This window comes from Schistocerca cancellata, chromosome 1, assembly GCF_023864275.1.
Source record: "Schistocerca cancellata isolate TAMUIC-IGC-003103 chromosome 1, iqSchCanc2.1, whole genome shotgun sequence".
Taxonomy (NCBI): domain Eukaryota; kingdom Metazoa; phylum Arthropoda; class Insecta; order Orthoptera; family Acrididae; genus Schistocerca; species Schistocerca cancellata.
Genome location: NC_064626.1, coordinates 319,620,131 through 319,637,667, shown reverse-complemented (window position 1 = coordinate 319,637,667; position 17,537 = coordinate 319,620,131). Strand labels below are relative to the sequence as shown.

Genomic DNA, 17,537 nt, shown 5'->3' with positions numbered 1-17,537 from the left:
GGGACTATGACTCAGACAAACTCTCAATAGTAAAATAATCCAAACCTGTACTGAACAGAGAAGTGTTACAAGATTGATTAATGTCTCACAGATAAACCAGTTCAATAAAATAGGATAAAATAATAATCAATGCAGATGCTAATGAATCAACCAAAAATTTCTAGATACGTTAACTCTGAAGCATGTTGTCCTAAATGCTATACAAGAAGAGTCCCTGTACTAAACGACAAAATCTACAAAATTGGTACACCCGATGTCTAAGTACAAAAAGGATAGTGATGCTACTATACTACAATAGGTCAAATGCATAGTGATGCTGACAATGGGGATGAGGGCAGAATCATTACAAGCCTGAAATAAATGAAGCAAAGTGAAAAGCAAATCATGCATATACTGTATACTGAACTCGGTCAATAAATGTAAAGCTAAATGGGGAATTATTAAAACAGAAGTAACTTTTGATGATCAAGCACACAAGGAAATAATGCCACCTAACATTCAAAGTGCACATTTTGTCAATTTCTAAATATATGATGACGTGGAGGATGTGAGTAAAGCAGAGGCATCACTGTCACTAATAAGCAGTGAATTAATAGACGGATTTTTACTGTGTATCACGGAGGTTATCACTGTATCAACAGTTAAGTTCAGCTACTGCAAAGGGGAGAATTACTGTGATCCTTCAGAGTATATTGTTAAATATATCAGAAAGCAAATCGTAATGTCATCGACTTAAATAACCTGAAAGCTACCATCCAATATTGCTCATACCTATAATATCCAAGGCAATATAATGTTGTATTAAATTACAAATAGCAGCTATTTTAAGGGTCACAATCTACTTTCCACTTCACGCTTCAGTTTACGACATGTTTGTCTTCAGTAAATGCAGTAGGATCACTTCTCACTGATATTCTTGGTGGTTTTGTGAAAAATTCCTTCAGTTTTGCCTAACTGCTAGACCTAGGCAAAGCATTTGACACTGTGTCACATGAAATACTCATAATAAAAGCTAAAATGCTATGGTATCAAGAACAACAAACTGGCACTAACTAGACCATACTTGACTAGCAGATCTCAGGTGATTATGGTAAATAACCATCAATCCAATGCCCTACCAGTTGTTAGAGGTGTACCATAAAGTTTGGTGCTTTGACCCTTTCTTTTTCTTGTGCACATGAAAGACTTGCCTGATTTCTTACCTCAGAAGTCCATAATATATGCTGATGACACTACCCTGATTACCGCAGATAACCACTTGGAGGGGGTGAGGGAAAAAACAAAAGCAATGCTCGAAAAGTTTGGCACATGGCTCAACAATAACAAGCTTATACTAAACAACAGCAAGACTGAAACTATGTACTTCTTCCTGCACAACCAAATGAAGAAGTACACGAGTGTGACATTGTTAGATTTCTCAGGAGCCACCTGGATCCCAAACTGACTTGGAATAGCCACATCAAACAGTTATGTACCAAATTATCTAGAGTAGTCTTTTTGTTAAACAAATTAAAAACATTAGTAAACAGCTACTACTATCTTTCTACTATGCCTTTTATGGGTCTTATCTGCAACAAGCAATAACTATGGAGCATTTATCCTGGTTCTAAAACAGAGTTCCTGTGGCAGGAGAAAGCTATAAGAGCAATGACAGGTATTACAAGCTGAGAATCATGTCTAAAGATTTATAAAGAACTAAACATATTGATTGTACCTTCCCTTTACAGTAAAACATGTTTTCTTTTCACAAAAAACTATACCTTGCAGAGCAGCTATCCATTCCCATGAAACTAGAAACAGTAATACACTGGATGTAGAATTTACATGACTGTGCAAGATTCAAAGTAGTTTTAAACACACGGGAATGAATCTACATAACAACCTACCACCATCAATGAGAGATTTGCCTAGTCATACTTTTGAGAAGCATCTTCATAAATTGTTAGTTGATAAATGTGTTTACAGTGTTAAGAAATTTAAACATACACAGCAAATCTCCTTACCCTCATCTATTGTTCAAACCCATCACTTACTGTAACAATTAAGCTACGAAGAAAGTAAAAATTCAGTATTTTGTATTCTTTAAACTGTTAAAGAGCATGTAAATAATGAAGAGTTGTATAACATGGAGTGTGAATAGTGTTTCTTATTATTTTCAAGGGCACCAGATCACTTAGACAACACTAAGCAAATTTCAAGCAATAAGATGGTAAAATATTAAACGTGATGTAAAACTTGAAATGTAAAATTGTCTGTTTCAACATACATTGGCTAACAAATAAATAAAAATCAATGAACTCTTGAATGAAGGTAATTATCCAGAATGTCTGAACCACTGATCTACATCACTTATAACTGTAATTGAAAATATAACAGAATACTGCATGCGTAAACAGACGAGTCAAGTTTCAGTCTAACATTATACACGGTCCGGCAATAAAACCTCCCGCATTTGATGTAGCCGGCGTACAAGATGTATTGAGGATACTGTTGTGGAGTGCGTTTTGTTTGAAAGTGGTGTACGTGCCATTTCACTGTGCATCATGGCGTGGCTTGGTGAGCATCATGTTTGTTGTCGAGGAATTTATTCGTAATTAGTGATTAGTACTCAGCAAGCATTTCGGAGACGATTCAAACTTGAGTCGACGTGATCGCGTCCCAGATAGAAAAACTTTTCAACTGTGGATGTCAAACTTTAGAAAGACAGGTTCAGCACTGAAAAGAAAACCTACTGGCCGTCCTTGGACTGCAAAAACACCAGAAAATGTGGCACATGTGAGAGTGTCTGTGCAACACTTAAACTATTGGGATTTCACACAGGCCAAAAACTTCCATTGGGACACACACACACACACACACACACACACACACACACAGACGGAAGGGAAAGCATATGTGGCAAAGTAGCAAATGTCATTTATCTGCTGTACAAGTTGAGAAACATTGTCAGCAAAGAACTCTTAATATGCATATATTCTGCATTCTTCTACTCCCACCCAAGTTATAAAATACTACTATGGTGTAAATCTATAAGCTCAAAACTAGTATTCAAAAAGTAAAAGAACGCCATCAGATGCATTGCAAGACTTGGTGCATGTGAATCACGTAGAGATTATTTCAAATGACTAAATATAGAGACAGTACCTAGCTTGTATATCTGTAATTGTCTTGTCTTTGTCATGGAAATCCTAAGTAAATATGGTGGTCAGTCCATAACCGTAAAACAAGAAGTTGGTATACAATCAAAATACCATATGCAAGGCTGGCAAAAACACAGAACAACAAAAATTTCTTGCCCTTGTCTACTTTAACAAACTACCTGAAAATGCCAATAAATAAATTTAAAATTAAGTGTTGTAAAATGGATGAAAAGTAAAGGATTTTACTCTTCTCAAGGGTTCCTCGAGTGCACGACAAATGTCAACATTTCTTCTGCAAATGAACTATTAATAAACGGGACTATTATGTAACCATCAAGTCATTCTGTTTAACTATTTTATCAATGTCATTTAAATAATTATGTAATACATTTATGCTGTTATTGGTCTATTATAGAATTAATTATTGTTACAGTGTACATTGTGTGCAGTGAAAAGTGCTGAAAAATAACAACACACTGTTCATTTAGCATCTAATGTTTACAATGCTCCCTTCTTGCAGGGATGTACAAATATTACTGTATGATAGGTATGCTCTCAGATTTGGAAGACAGAGGCTCTTGATCTGCCTGGTTGTCTTTAATTAGACTTTCTGTGGTTTTCTGAAATAATTTCAGGAAACTGACAGGATGGTTCTTCCAAGAAAGCCATGGTGACCATCTGCCGCTCCTCATTAAATACATGAGTATATTCCCATGTTTGTGTAAGTGACTTCCATTTTTCCTTGTACTAAGCTAGCTAACAAATGTTATACAACTGTAAAATGATCCTTGACTGAATAATAAATTACCAATACTAACTTGGATATATAATTTATTACAACTAATTTTCCACACGATGCTTCAGTGCAATTTGTCTTCAGCCTATGTCTCTAACCAACATGATAAAATCTCTGTATAATGCCAAATGCCACAAGCTGAAAGAAGCCAAATGCTGAACAAAACTTGTCACTATTTAGCAAATAGATATACGGACTACATCACATACCATAATAATTTGCTTTCAAATTTTTTAACTGTATGACTGGTTCATAATTTATCAACCGAGCTCTGATTGTAGGAACACTTAATGATTGGGCTGGAGCCTTCAATCCCGCTGCTACTCGCTGCTGCAGCTTAGCTTGGAGTTGGTCCGAAACAACCTAAGATATAAAAATGACTTAGCAAAATACTTTTACAATTCGCATAATCTACAGTACAATAATAATAATAATAATAATATTCTCATTTAAAAAATGAATTATTATTTATTTATTGTAAAGATGTTTTACATGGGTGTGCACTACAGTATGAAGAAAAAGAGATAAATAAACACACACATAAAAAAAAGTTATGCATTACCAGAAATCCTGAAGATAGATGTTGACTGTGGATATTATATCACAGACACAGTCCCTTTGACTGTTCAGAGATGTCACTAAACTCACCTAAAGATGACAACAACTATGCACGGGCAGCGCCTATTAGACAGAGGGGTCCGACAGTCGATCAGTTCCAGTCATTCCAACAGGAAGGAGGTACACGGCTCATGTTGTTTGTAGTTCAACCATGCCTAAAAGGTCAACACCACGGTTCGAACACATCCGCATTGTTACTTTGTGCCAGGAAGGGCTCTCAACAAGGGAAGTGTCGAGGCGTCCCACAGTGAACCAAAGCGATGTTGTTCGGACAGGGAGGAGATACAGAGAGACAGGAACTGTCGATGACATGCCCCGATCAGGCTGCCCAAGGGCTACTGCTGCAGTGGGTGACTGCTACCTACAGATTATGGCTCGGTGGGAACCCTGACAACAACGCCACCATGTTGAATAATGCTTTTTGTGCAGCCACAGGATGTCTTGTTAAGACTCAAACTGTGCGCAATAGGCTGCATGATGCACAACTTCACTCCCAACGTCCATGTCGAGGTCCATCTTTGCAGCCACAACACCATGCAGCGCGGTATAGATGGGCCCAACATGCTGAATGGAGCGCTCAGCATTGGCATCACATTCTCTTCACCGATGAGTGTTGCATATGCCTTCAACCAGACAATTGTCTGAGATCCTGCTGCTTTGGGGTGGCATTATGTGGGGCCAACGTATGCCACTGGTGGTCATGGAAGGTGCCGTAATGGCTGTACAATACGTGAATGACATCCACCGATTGATAGTACAACCATATCGGCAGCATATTGGCGAGGCATTCGTCTTCATGGACGACGATGCGCGTCCCCACCGTGCACATCTTGTGAATGACTTCCTTCAGGATAACGACATCGCTCGACTAGAGTGGCCATCATGAACCCTATCGAACATGCCTGGGATAGATTGAAAACAGCTGTTTATGGACAACGTGACGCAGCAACCACTCTGAGGGATCCACGCAGAATCGCCATTGAGGAGTGGGACAGTCTGGGCCAACAGTGGCTTGATGAACTTGTGGATGGTATGCCACAACGAATACAGGCATGCATCAATGTAAGAGGACGTCCTACTGGATATTAGAGGTACTTGTGTGTACAGCAACCAGGACCACCACCTCTGAAGGTCTCACTGTATGATGGTACAACATGCAATGTGTGGTTTTCATGAGCAATAAAAAGGGCAGAAATGATGTTTATGTTGATCTCTTTTCCAATTTTCAGTACAGTTCCAGAACTCTCTGAACCGAGGTGATGGAAAACGTTTTTTGATGTGTGTATACACATAGTATCAAATCTAAAAACCCTGCAAGGGGACCTTATGGAGTTGCCCACTCTGATTTTTTTATTTATAGGATAATTATGTCAGTGCCCACACATAAATTCCTTACAGCAGTATGATGCAATTCTCAAAATAAGTTGAAAAAACTGCCTCTGAAGATTAGCGAGTGCTAATAGTTACAAAACAACTGTAGTCAGTTACTGAACTCACTGGTAGCTCAGTGTATAGTGTAACTGGAATATAATGAAAAAGATGCTGATTTGAATCTTGCAAGTAGCATACTATTTTTAATTTCATATTTATTAACAAATGGAAACACACACACACACACGGCTTTCAACTCCAGCATCTTGGCCTGAAAGATACTAGAGCTGGTGGTAGTGTATGCATGAGGTGTGCTTACTTGTGTATGTGAATGACACCACTCTCTCTTTTACTGATGGAGGCTGTGGCCGAAAACTTTACATAAAGTCTCTTAATTGTGCCTGCCTGCAACTTGATCTGGCTTCTTTATGGTAAGTTGTGAAATGCCTGCTAAATCACGCAGGGCTAACAGGTAATTAGGGTTGTGGAAGGGGCCAAGGGAGTTGCGGTCGGATTAATTTCACAATTGTAATTTATTATCATTTAGTTCACAAATACACTTTTGAAAGAATTAAATTCGCTTCGCGGCTGGAGGCCTCCAAACAGATGCTTTAGAATAAGTTCAATTTTGAGAAGACATGGCACACAGTTAAATTCACGAATAAGATAAATCACATACATATATGAGATCAGCATGTGAAGTGGCTGAAGGCCGCTGAATTAAATCTTCAAAATTCTAAATATACTATAATGATTACTGAAGGCAGAAGGCCACAATGTTTTAAGATGCTAAAAGGGCTGATGGCTCACAAGGTGCACAGAAAGAGATAAACAAACGCAATAAGATGGTTGAAGCCCACAAAGTTAAATCCTGCAAATTAAGGAAATATATATTGCAACAACGGGTAAAGCAATACATTAAGTTTAAAAATTTCCTTTTTGCAACACCAGCAGCGGAAGGCCCACAATAACTTGTAAAATCTTTCAGAAGAAATTACAATAACCTTTCAAGAGCAGAAGACAATAATGTTCGGACTTGAAGGAAACTCTGAGAACATCTTTCCAGGGCTGAAGGCCCTCAACTAACCTTGCCAAATTAAAAATATAAAATAAAGTTAAATTACGACAACATTAAGACTGCCAACAGGATAATTAAGAGAACGGCACTCAGGAGGCTCCAGTGGATCGGTCACCCTCGTTCACTTCGGTGAGACAGGTGGTGAGTCCAACTACACTTTATTCGTGCGAACCCAACCGAGGGACAGTCACTGACCGACCGACCAAATGCTTGCTTGCCACGATGGAGTACATGAGAGTTCAAGGCCCCAAAATGTTACAAGTGTCACTATCCCAAAACAAACGTGTATGTGAACTGAGCTGCCAAAACTACACACCATGTTGGGCAGCAACAACCGGTGGGGAAAAGACACTGCCTAAAAATTACGTTAGTGGCCAGGGCAGGTAACCAGAAGAGTAACAGCCACAAGGCAGAAAATTCCACTGGTTCACTTATCTATGAAAGAAGATAATACGGTTAACTTCACCCAAAATGAACACTGCCTGGACTTACGTTAGCGGCCAGGGCACGTAACCAGAACACTAATGGCCATAAGGCAGGAAATTCCGCTGGTGCACTTAACTACGGATAAATTAATTTAATCAATTCCACCTGATGGCGGCTATCTCAAACACTTCACTCGTTGTTGCTCACAGGAAAACCTCCTCAACAGCAACTCCAGAACCAACAAAATAATGCTCAAAACCACTTAAACTTCACGTCCTGGGAAGGCGAGCGACAACGCTCGTACGCACTGGACAGCTCCACACAGAGTCCGACACTGCGCAAAGACCACCAGCGGCCCACTCGACTACGCCACACAGTGATGTCCTCGGACCAACCGACCGACCAACAATCCACCAAAGGTCAAGCCCAGATTAAGTGATGTGCGACGGCAACGGTCGGGCAGGCAATGTCCACGCAGGGCTCACTGCTGCTGCAAGCTGGTGACTGGCTGGCCGACTGACGATCCACCCAGGCCATGGCCCAGCTCAAGTGATTCATGGCGGCAATGGTCAGGCGAGCCATGTCGACGCAGAGCTCACTGCTGCTCCAAACCGACTGCACTAGTGCCGCATTACAACTCCCCAACTGGGAGGTCCAGACTGCGCTCCAGACGCATTCCAACTGACTGGCAGACCTGAACTCGCAACTCGAACTCCCCAACCCGGGCTGGTTTGCGACAGACAACGTCTAGGCAGTTGAGCAAAGATACAACGAGAGGGAATATACCGATACACACTACTAACGCCGCTCATGGTCTAGCAAAGCAGCAACTCAATGACAGTAGTAATTTAAATTAATGTAGTGAGCTGGAAGTACGTTAAAAACAGGGTGAAAAATAGGTGATGGCGGGAACACGAGCCACGCACGGCTCAAGTAGTAATCTTGTGTTTTTCTACATTGTTGACATTCCTGCCTGGAGTTTCCATTGTTTAATTTTAGTTATTGTTTGCTCGAAAATGTGAGTATTCCCAATAAATTAAAATATGGCACAAATATGTGACACATCAAACAGATATTTCCCCTCATTCAACAAACAAAAAGGCATTTCACACATCTTTATCAAATTTTAATTTATTTTCATGTCCCGTAGTAAAAATATGTTATTTTTATTAAAAATCACAATTCAACATTTGATAATTAACACTTTCATCTGTTTTTAATAATTGTGGAATTAAAGAAAAGTAAAGAAAAAGCAATATTTGACTGTGGACTTCGTTATTACAATCTGGTTATGCTACATGCTGAGCTAATGGTGAATCTGTTACTGAACTACAAATGTTTTGTCCTTAACACTGCTCAGAAGTTTTTTTACCTTCAAGACTATTTTTTCGAGTCTTCTGATAATTGTGTCATACATGACATAGATAACTGATGTCCAGTCACTGACCTTCAAGTACTATAACTGAAAAAAATCAAAGAGGGTGACCAGTCTGCAAGATCCCCTTGTTAGATACAAACAGGAACTCAACTACTACACACACTGAGGGCATCAGCAGTATGATTAAGTGCCCACTCATGCTACAAACATACAAACGATGTGCAAGGCTACTGTTCTGAAAATTGCACAGGCAATCAAGTAAATTTCTGTTATATTCTCAAATTACAGACATTCTTTCTAATTGATTATGTTTTGGAGAGTAATAACTTCAGGTCACATACAAAAATTATGGATTGCTATTGGCATCAATTGCATAAAATTTTTTGGTCAATGAATAATCCTGAATCTGAAGAAGGAGGCAAAGAAAATAATAATAAAAAATAAAACTATCTGAACTGCTTTAACTTCTGACTTCACCATGAACACTTTGCTACTAAACCTCAGCTGCTTCTGGTACAGCAACCAGTTCTAAATTTTTTTATATTGTAGGCTTTGCAAAGGCTTTGGGTGCCTTACAGATATTTGTTAACAATATTTGTACTATTGCAGTCTACAACAATTCAGTCTCATAGCATGAAATTGCAGAATCTCGATATTTACATTAAAATACCATATCTTAGCTTTATGTCAAACTATAAAATGAGGTGTGAGGCCACCAAAAGCACTGACATGGAACTGATTACCAAGCCATACATTGTACTTTGAAGTGCCATTTGTAGGTGTTCGAACAGATGATAAACCATGGTGAGAGTCCACCATTACTGCTGTAATCAAGTGTCTCTTGTGTTCCTCACAGCTTAAAGAGAAAGAAGCAATTGTCTCAACTCTTCTACAGCAGCATAGGCAGCATTAAACTGCTGCAGCAATAGACTGCATTCAGCATTTTGTCTGCTTCGATTGTTATGGCAGTCACTGCCATAAAAGGATTAAAGAAACTGACATTTAGAAAAAATAAAGCTAAGAGGACTTAGTTGTATACAACAAGATCATAATAAAATAGATTACAACTGCTGTACAAGTATCCTCAGAAAAAAAGGACATCACTGACGGTTATGAAAGAGTCGTTTATGTAATGTAGGATGGGACTAGCTAACATAGCTAGTAATTCATTTGCAGTAACAATATATGGCGTTAACATGCTGCTAACAAGCTGCACAAGCATGTAAGAATGAAATTTTTTTGTTATCTACGCGGAATTTCAATGTTAGGCAGGTTATTGATACCTTAGGAATACAGCACCTAGGGCCAGAAAGGAAAACCCTGTATACCTGTTACTTCTGCCAGGGAGGCATATAAGATGTGGTGGTACCAGATCAATGGTGTACAGTCCAGTTAACTACAGGTCTTAACTATTGTCAGTACCAGTAATGCCTATCACTTGGGTTCTGAGGCCATCATCACTTCCTACAAGTAGCTGGCAGGAATGATGAAAACTGTTGGCTTTGCTCACAGGCAGCAAGTGAAACTTACCATCTGCAGTATTAGAGAGGCTCTGGTGATAATGTGACATTCTTCACTATAGATTTCTGGACCTACACTATGGGATGCGGAACTGTAGGACCCCTCCTGCATGGCAAAGAGCTGCACCACACAGTGAAAGCAGCTATCTGGTTAGCAAAATATTGCAAGTTTTCTTTTTAAGGCTAGATGAAATTCTGAAGTCATTTGAAAAATGCTCGCCAATCTACATACTAAAAACAAACTCAGATCACCAACATATTACAGAGATTGAAAATATTAAGAATCTAACAGTTAACTGCTATATCACTTGTAGCAAAGCTCTGGAATCCAAAGTATATTTGGTACCGAGTCTGGGTAAAATGTGAAGTAGATAGTTCTAAAATATTTAACACACACGGACTTTATATCTGAAAGATGTGCATGATTATAGGGTAAGGGGTGTGTTTATAGCAATAAATAAAAATAATATGTCTAAGTCAAAATTAAGTCACATATACCTAAAAACAAAGATGATGTGACTTACCAAATGAAAGTGCTGGCAGGTCGACAGACACACAAACGAACACAAACATACACACAAAATTCAAGCTTTCGCAACAAACTGTTGCCTCATCACGAAAGAGGGAAGGAGAGGGAAAGACGAAAGGATGTGGGTTTTAAGGGAGAGGGTAAGGAGTCATTCCAGTCCTGGGAGCGGAAAGACTTACCTTATGGGGAAAAAAGGACGGGTATACACTCGCACACACACACACACACACACATATCCATCCACACATATACAGACATAAGCAGACATATTTAAAGACAAAGAGTTTGGGAAGAGATGTCAGTCGAGGCAGAAGTGCAGAGGCAAAGATGTTGTTGAATGACAGGTGAGGTATGAGTGGCGGCAACTTGAAATTAGCGGAGATTGAGGCCTGGTGGATAACGGGAAGAGAGGATATATTGAAGAGCAAGTTCCCATCTCCGGAGTTCGGATAGGTTGGTGTTAGTAGGAAGTATCCAGATAACCCGGACGGTGTAACACTGCGCCAAGATGTGCTGGTCGTGCACCAAGGCATGTTTAGCCACAGGGTGATCCTCATTGCCAACAAACACTGTCTGCCTGTGTCCATTCATGCGAATGGACAGTTTGTTGCTGGTCATTCCCACATAGAATGCATCACAGTGTAGGCAGGTCAGTTGGTAGATCACGTGGGTGCTTTCACACGTGGCTCTGCCTTTGATTGTGTACACCTTCCGGGTTACAGGACTGGAGTAGGTGGTGGTGGGAGGGTGCATGGGACAGGTTTTACACCGGGGGCGGTTACAAGGGTAGGAGCCAGAGGGTAGGGAAGGTGGTTTGGGGATTTCATAGGGATGTACTAAGAGGTTACGAAGGTTAGGTGGACGGTGGAAAGACACTCTTGGTGGAGTGGGGAGGATTTCATGAAGGATGGATCTCATTTCAGGGCAGGATTTGAGGAAGTCGTATCCCTGCTGGAGAGCCACATTCAGAATCTGATCCAGTCCCGGAAAGTATCCTGTTACAAGTGGGGCACTTTTGTGGTTCTTCTGTGGGAGGTTCTGGGTTTGAGAGGATGAGGAAGTGGCTCTGGTTATTTGCTTCTGTACCAGGTCGGGAGGGTAGTTGCGGGATGCGAAAGCTGTTGTCGGGTTGTTGGTGCAATGCTTCAGGGATTCCGGACTGGAGCAGATTCGTTCGCCACGAAGACCTAGGCTGTAGGGAAGGGACCGTTTGATGTGGAATGGGTGGCAGCTGTCGTAATGGAGGTACTGTTGCTTGTTGGTGGGTTTGATGTGGACGGACGTGTGAAGCTGGCCATTGGACAGGTGAAGGTCAACATCAAGGAAAGTGGCATGGGATTTGGAGTAGGACCAGGTGAATCTGATGGCACCAAAGGAGTTGAGGTTGGAGAGGAAATTCTGGAGTTCTTCTTCACTGTGAGTCCAGATCATGAAGATGTCATCAATAAATCTGTACTAAACTTTGGGTTGGCAGGCCTGGGTAACCAAGAAGGCTTCCTCTAAGCGACCCATGAATAGGTTGGCGTACGAGGGGGCCATCCTGGTACCCATGGCTGTTCCCTTTAATTGTTGGTATGTCTGGTTTTCAAAAGTGAAGAAGTTGTGGGTCAGGATGAAGCTGGCTAAGGTAATGAGGAAAGAGGTTTTAGGTAGGGTGGCAGGTGATCGGCGTGAAAGGAAGTGCTCCATCGCAGCGAGGCCCTGGACGTGCGGGATATTTGTGTATAAGGAAGTGGCATCAATGGTTACAAGGATGGTTTCTGGGGGTAACGGATTGGGTAAGGATTCCAGGCGTCAGCCTTCAGATCACGGGTAGCCTGGGCTTCAGCAGTGGTGATATTGGGAGTAGGATTAAGGTTTTTTAAGAAGGATTGAGAGGCAAGGCTGGAAGTCAGAAATTCCTGGAAGGTTTGGAGAGGGTGATTTTGAGGAAGAGGAGGTGGGTCCCGCTGTGACGGAGGACGGAACTGTTCCAGGCAGGGTTCAATTTGGATCATTAGGGGTAGGATTAGGATCATTTTTCTTCGTGGCAAAGCGATACTTCCAGCAGAGAGTACGAGTGTAGGATAGTAAATCTTTGACGAGGGCTGTTTGGTTGAATCTGGGAGTGGGGCTGAAGGTGAGGCCTTTGGATAGGACAGAGGTTTCGGATTGGGAGAGAGATTTGGAGGAAAGGTTAACTACTGAATTAGGGTGTTGTGGTACCAGATTGTGTTGATCGGAATTTTGAGGTTTTGGAGGGAGTGGAGCTGGAAGTGGGAGATTGAGTAGATGGGAGAGACTGGGTTTGTGTGCAATGAGAGGTGGTTGAGGTTTGCTGGAAAGGTTGTGACCAGAGCCACTTCCTCATCCTCTCAAACCCAGAACCTCCCACAGAAGAACCACAAAAGTGCCCCACTTGTAACAGGATACTTTCCGGGACTGGATCAGATTCTGAATGTGGCTCTCCAGCAGGGATACGACTTCCTCAAATCCTGCCCTGAAATGAGATCCATCCTTCATGAAATCCTCCCCACTCCACCAAGAGTGTCTTTCCGCCGTCCACCTAACCTTCGTAACCTCTTAGTACATCCCTATGAAATCCCCAAACCACCTTCCCTACCCTCTGGCTCCTACCCTTGTAACCGCCCCCGGTGTAAAACCTGTCCCATGCACCCTCCCACCACCACCTACTCCAGTCCTGTACCCCGGAAGGTGTACACAATCAAAGGCAGAGCCACGTGTGAAAGCACCCACGTGATCTACCAACTGACCTGCCTACACTGTGATGCATTCTATGTGGGAATGACCAGCAACAAACTGTCCATTCGCATGAATGGACACAGGCAGACAGTGTTTGTTGGCAATGAGGATCACCCTGTGGCTAAACATGCCTTGGTGCACGACCAGCATATTTTGGCGCAGTGTTACACCGTCCGGGTTATCTGGATACTTCCTACTAACACCAACCTATCCGAACTCCGGAGATGGGAACTTGCTCTTCAATATATCCTCTCTTCCCGTTATCCACCAGGCCTCAATCTCCGCTAATTTCAAGTTGCCGCCACTCATACCTCACCTGTCATTCAACAACATCTTTGCCTCTGCACTTCTGCCTCGACTGACATCTCTTCCCAAACTCTTTGTCTTTAAATATGTCTGCATATGTCTGGATGGGTGTGTGTGTGTGTGTGTGTGTGTGTGTGTGTGTGTGTGTGTGTGTGTGTGTGTGTGTGTGTGTGTGTGTGTGCGCGCGCGCGCGCGAGTGTATACCCATCCTTTTTTCCCCATAAGGTAAGTCTTTCCGCTCCCGGGACTGGAATGACTCCTTATCCTCTCCCTTAAAACCCACATCCTTTCGTCTTTCCCTCTCCTTCCCTCTTTCCTGATAAGGCAACAGTTTGTTGCGAAAGCTTGAATTTTGTGTGTATGTTTGTGTTCGTTTGTGTGTCTGTCGACCTGCCAGCACTTTCATTTGGTAAGTCACATCATCTTTGTTTTTAGGTATATTTTTCCTTCATGGAATGTTTCCTTCTATTATAAGCATATCATTAATTTGAACCCAACAATTACGTTTGTTATTGTCGCCTTTGCATTTCGAAATCTTTCCTGTCGTCTTATTTCTCTTTTTTCTCTTTATTTTCTCTTTCTGTTTTTACCAGTAGTTTCAGTTTGTATTCACCTTCCCCTTTTACCGTAATCTACTATACAATTTTATCCCGCCTATATATGCTCAACAATACGTAACCCACTTCCCAACCATAACCAAAAAATTTTATTTTCTGCTTTCAACACTACCACTGCTATAAAATCCACCGTTTCTAGTTCAATAACAGCTGCTTTCACGTATTTAACAACCATTTCGGCTAGTTCTAATAACTTTAACTTTATTTCCACTTCCGTTTTTCGCACATCACTGATCATTTTAGCCGCTCCCCACAGGTTTTAACGTCATTATTTCTACAATTGTTAGCCCCATTTCCGTAATCTTTCACCACAACACCACTCCTTTAATACGTTTTTTCGAAATTTTCTCGAAATTTTCCCGAATTTCTCCGTCCTTTAACGTGATTTAGCGGCAACACAACCACCTAACCTTTTTGCACATCGCTGTCTACCAACCCAAGTTCACCACAGGATCAACTTAACCAACACTTTTTCGCCTTTTTTCATACCAGATCTCCAATTGCTTTCTAGTTCACCTTCATCTCTCCCCATATATTTCTATCTTTCTTTTTCATTTCAACCTCATGTTAAACTTTCCACCTTCTAATACCATGTCACCCTCACAACACCCCCACAACGACCCCATTAAGTTTTATTTACATTCCCTCCGCAAACATGCCTTCACCCTAGCCAGATTACGCTCACATATTTTATTTTCTCAGGCTTGTCTGACATTTGGCATAACCCCCAAAGGCCTCACACTTAAAGTTCCAATCTCTGGCTGCAACCCTTCTTTCCATCAGTCCCTATACCAGTTCCAAACTGAACAATCCATTGCCCTCACCCACCTAATCCTTCACCTACACATCAACTCAGCCAATGAACACACCTGTCAACTCCTATCCTTAATAAAAGTCCTCAATCTTTCCTCTCCCACATCCACACCGGCTATTCAGAGCATCCTCTACAGGCCAACCGCCAATTAGAACAGCATGCCACCCTTCACCTCAAAAAACTATCCAATCTCCTGGTTTCCCACCTCCGGAAAGGCAACTCACTCACCCTTCACAACCTTTCCAGCAAACCTCAACCACCTCTCATTGCACACAAACCCAGTCTCTCCCATCTACTCAATCTCCCACTTCCAGCTCCACTCCCTCCAAAACCTCAAAATTCCGATCAACACAATCTGGTACCACAACACCCTAATTCAGTAGTTAACCTTTCCTCCAAACCTCTCTCCCAATCCGAAACCTTTGTCCTATCCAAAGGCCTCACCTTCAGCCCCACTCCCAGATTCAACCAAACAGCCCTCGTCAAAGATTTACTATCCTACACTCGTACTCTCTGTTGGAAGTATCACTTTGCCACGAAGAAAAATGATCCTAATCCTACCCCTAATGATCCAAATTGAACCCTGCCTGGAACAGTTCCGTCCTCCGTCACAGCGGGACCCACCTCCTCTTCCTCAAAATCACCCTCTCCAAACCTTCCAGGAATTTCTGACTTCCAGCCTTGCCTCTCAATCCTTCTTAAAAAAACCTTAATCCTACTCCCAACATCACCACTGCTGAAGCCCAGGCTATCCGTGATCTGAAGGCTGACGCCTGGAATCCTTACCCAATCCGTTACCCCCAGAAACCATCCTTGTAACCATTGATGCCACTTCCTTATATACAAATAGCCCGCACGTCCAGGGCCTCGCTGCGATGGAGCACTTCCTTTCATGCCGATCACCTGCCACCCTACCTAAAACCTCTTTCCTCATTACCTTAGCCAGCTTCATCCTGACCCACAACTTCTTCACTTTTGAAAACCAGACATACCAACAATTAAAGGGAACAGCCATGGGTACCAGGATGGCCCCCTCGTACGCCAACCTATTCATGGGTCGCTTAGAGGAAGCCTTCTTGGTTACCCAGGCCTGCCAACCCAAAGTTTGGTACAGATTTATTGATGACATCTTCATGATCTGGACTCACAGTGAAGAAGAACTCCAGAATTTCCTCTCCAACCTCAACTCCTTTGGTGCCATCAGGTTCACCTGGTCCTACTCCAAATCCCATGCCACTTTCCTTGATGTTGACCTTCACCTGTCCAATGGCCAGCTTCACACGTCCGTCCACATCAAACCCACCAACAAGCAACAGTACCTCCATTACGACAGCTGCCACCCATTCCACATCAAACGGTCCCTTCCCTACAGCCTAGGTCTTCGTGGCGAACGAATCTGCTCCAGTCCGGAATCCCTGAAGCATTGCACCAACAACCCGACAACAGCTTTCGCATCCCGCAACTACCCTCCCGACCTGGTACAGAAGCAAATAACCAGAGCCACTTCCTCATCCTCTCAAACCCAGAACCTCCCACAGAAGAACCACAAAAGTGCCCCACTTGTAACAGGATACTTTCCGGGACTGGATCAGATTCTGAATGTGGCTCTCCAGCAGGGATACGACTTCCTCAAATCCTGCCCTGAAATGAGATCCATCCTTCATGAAATCCTCCCCACTCCACCAAGAGTGTCTTTCCGCCGTCCACCTAACCTTCGTAACCTCTTAGTACATCCCTATGAAATCCCCAAACCACCTTCCCTACCCTCTGGCTCCTACCCTTGTAACCGCCCCCGGTGTAAAACCTGTCCCATGCACCCTCCCACCACCACCTACTCCAGTCCTGTAACCTGGAAGGTGTACACAATCAAAGGCAGAGCCACGTGTGAAAGCACCCACGTGATCTACCAACTGACCTGCCTACACTGTGATGCATTCTATGTGGGAATGACCAGCAACAAACGGTCCATTCGCATGAATGGACACAGGCAGACAGTGTTTGTTGGCAATGAGGATCACCCTGTGGCTAAACATGCCTTGGTGCACGACCAGCACATCTTGGCGCAGTTTTACACCGTCCGGGTTATCTGGATACTTCCTACTAACACCAACCTATCCGAACTCCGGAGATGGGAACTAGCTCTTCAATATATCCTCTCTTCCCGTTATCCACCAGGCCTCAATCTCCGCTAATTTCAAGTTG

The 17,537-nt window shown here is 42.4% G+C and overlaps 1 protein-coding gene across 2 annotated transcripts in view; it reads right to left on the bottom strand.

The window, feature by feature from the left end:
* LOC126173005 (DNA helicase MCM8-like) overlaps positions 1 to 17,537 on the bottom strand; it is a 195,180-nt gene that overhangs the window by 123,341 nt on the left and 54,302 nt on the right. For both annotated transcript variants that reach the window (XM_049920923.1, XM_049920922.1), the window contains exon 4: positions 4,146 to 4,299. In XM_049920923.1, coding sequence (XP_049776880.1) covers positions 4,146 to 4,299 — 154 coding nt within the window. The remainder of the gene's footprint in view (positions 1 to 4,145; positions 4,300 to 17,537) is intronic.